The sequence below is a fragment of the Alligator sinensis genome, unplaced genomic scaffold (genome assembly GCF_000455745.1).
Source record: "Alligator sinensis unplaced genomic scaffold, ASM45574v1 scaffold1278_1, whole genome shotgun sequence".
NCBI classification, from domain to species: Eukaryota; Metazoa; Chordata; order Crocodylia; family Alligatoridae; genus Alligator; species Alligator sinensis.
This window is the reverse complement of record NW_005843297.1, coordinates 8,224-11,141: the sequence shown is the minus strand read 5'-3', so window position 1 is coordinate 11,141 and position 2,918 is coordinate 8,224. Positions and strand designations below refer to the sequence as shown.

General features: G+C 48.1%; 1 protein-coding gene across 1 annotated transcript in view; it reads left to right on the top strand.

The window, feature by feature from the left end:
• Window positions 1-1,210: 1,210 nt before the first annotated feature.
• The window catches only part of LOC102385815 (protocadherin gamma-B5-like), an 8,588-nt gene continuing 6,880 nt past the window's right edge, over window positions 1,211-2,918 (top strand). Inside the window, 2 exon segments of the mRNA XM_014527083.2 lie at window positions 1,211-2,360; window positions 2,363-2,916. Of these exon segments, the coding sequence (XP_014382569.2) occupies window positions 2,144-2,360; window positions 2,363-2,916 (771 nt within the window). The 5' untranslated portion in view covers window positions 1,211-2,143.

The following is a 2,918-nucleotide window of genomic DNA, read 5'->3' as shown; positions in this document are numbered from 1 at the left end:
GAACCGCTATGGAAAATAGCTGAGTTTTTGGTGAAAGGAGTTTCTTTTTATGTTTGAAAATCGGTTTCCTGTTAAAAAGCCTTGCTTGTTTAATTTTCCTTCAGGTCTTGAATACAGTAATGGCCACAACTTTGCTGCACATATATGCTCTTCATTTTGCCCCGGTTCCCCTTTATTCACGTCACTGTTATACTGACAGATATTCAGGTGAGAAATGTAACGTTCAGGTAGAGGAGTTTCCGACGGCTCTCAGCCCCGTGAGTGACTCCTTAAGCTCCTCCCAAAAACGTGATCGTTGATACCTTTTATCAGGCTTTCAAGTATTCTGCGCTACCGGAGAAAGATATTTACCTCACGAAATTAGTATTTTTCCTCTTACATCCTCCTGTCAAGGTCTCTTCTTCAGTTACCATTGGTCCAAATGCTCTGTAACAATAAGAAGCTACACAGTTTCTTAGAATGCCCTTATTTGCCATAATATAAAGGAACTAGTAATAATTTATAGCCTTGCAAAGCACTTCGCATATCCACAACTAGAAGTAAGGCTGGCTTATTCTGGAAAACTCTAAAAGTTTTCCTTTCAGTAGCATAGATGTTCTCTGCCTAGCCCTCTCAGGAAGCAAGTTTTTCACCTTGAGAAAAGTCACCCGTGTGCAACTTATTTACGATTACACCGACGCTGCAATAATATGGTTTTGGGAATAGTGGTATGAAACCTGTTCCAGAGACAGGAGGCAGAGTGAGGATATTTTCGCTGCCTGGTTGATGGTTGAATGATGGCATACATTTGTCGCTGCTAGGAAAGATTTCTTTACCTAAAAGATGTGGCCTCGTGAAGAGGAAGTAGAGGAAATGCTTCGTAGTGCTTGGTAAAGGGAAGAGTTGCATTGTATCAAAATGACAGCCTTGTAGAACTGCAAGGCACTTCAAGAACTCGAGTCTGCTGCTCTGCGCCCAGTTGATACTGGTACCTCACAGCTGGTATTTGTACGTATCTGTGTGGGTGTGCGGTGTACAGATATGTGAGATTGCATATTCCCTGTTGGTTACCTGTAAATGTTATACTTTGTTGCTACCGTTCTCAAGGATACCGCTAGCCTTACATTTTACTGGATAGAAGGAACTGGAAATACTGCTGAAGTGTGAAATATACAGGATAACATTACATTGCATCTCTTTTACATACAGTTCACTAAAAAGGTAATTACTATTCCCGAGGGACTAATGGTGCTGACTGGGAGAAGTCCATAATCAGGTCACCTGCTGCGTTGTCAGATACAAGAAACACCTCTCTCCTTTCACCACTAACTGGGAGACAGAGCTGTCTATGCAGCGCCGAACTCCTCCCGTTACCAACATTCAGAGAGACTCAGCTCCAATTTTCAGCCATAGAAAACACGCCTTTGCCTGCCATTTATATTACTTCCATTGAGGTGACAATGCATACTGCAAGTGAAAAACAGAAATGAACACTGAAATACAATGGAAATCTACAAGTCACAATCCCGGGCTAAAATTCAGTTTTATCAGGCGGTGACAACCTTCTACCACACAGTAACAACCTCACCAAACGTGTACATCAGTTTATTCCAGCCGTTTAGTACATAAGGAAAGTTGACATAAAAGGACAAACAAGTGGACAAGTCAGCACAGAGACATAGACACACAGGTGATAGGACCGGGAAGCCATCTACAATTATAGTGAAAATATTGAAAGCAGAAGCATTAACTCCTTGTGAGGCATAAAACTAACTCCACTGTTAATCCCTTCGGAGCACTTCAGTCTTCAATTCCTCACGACGATGGGGAAAAGGCACCAATGACACTTTAAGTATCAAAGGAAATCACTTCCCAAACGTTGTACTTAAGAGAGTCTGCAGTTATTGGTTAAGACTCTGAGCGCCGCTGTTCACCAATCAGGGAGAGAAATGAGCCGAGAGATCCAGCCAGCCCAGCGCCGCCGCCGCACAGCTCAGCACAGATAGCTCAGACTCGCACTCGCACAGAACTGACTCTCGGTGCAGGCTATTCGCGGAAACCGAGAGACGGGTTAGCACCTGATATTGTCAAAAGCGATCGTCCCGAGATCATCTCCAAGCAGCAGCGCTCGGCGGAGGAGAGGCAGTGGATCCTCCGGATCGCCATGACCAGTTCCGGAGCACAAGGGCTGCGGCGCTGCGCAGGGCGAGCCGTGCTGTGCTGCGTGGTGCTGGCCGTGTGCGGGGCCGCTGCGGCCGGGCAGATTCGCTACTCGATCCCCGAGGAAATGCAGAAAGGCTCCTTCGTGGGCAACATCGCGCAGGACCTGGGGCTGGAGGCCAAGGCGCTGTCGGAGCGCGGCGTGCGCGTGGTTGCCACAGGTAGCAGTATTTCGAATGGAATGTAAGGAGCGGCCATTTAAGCCCGGCGGAGCGGCTAGACAGGGAGCAGCTGTGCGGCCGGGCAGAGAAATGTCTGCTGAACTGCGAGCTTATAGTGGGGCATGACATGAAGCTGTATGGAGTGGAAGTCGAAATCGTAGATATAAACGACAACGCTCCGAGCTTCCAAACAGGGGAAATGGAATTAAAAGTCAGTGAGACAACAGCCCCAGGATCCCGGTTCCACTTGCACAACGTTCAGGATCCTGATTTGGGGACGAATTCTCTCCAGAGCTACAAACTGAGCAGTAACGAACATTTCTCCCTGCAAGTGCAAACTGCATCTGGGGGTTTTAAATACCCCGAATTAGTGCTCGAGAAGCCCCTGGACCGGGAAGAGCAGGCTGCTCACGACCTCATCCTCACCGCCACTGACGGCGGAGATCCGGTCCGCTCCGGCACGGCGCGGATCCACGTGGTGGTGCTCGATGCCAATGACAACGCGCCCGTGTTCAGCCAGCCGCTCTACCGCGTGAGCGTGCGGGAGAACGTGCCCGT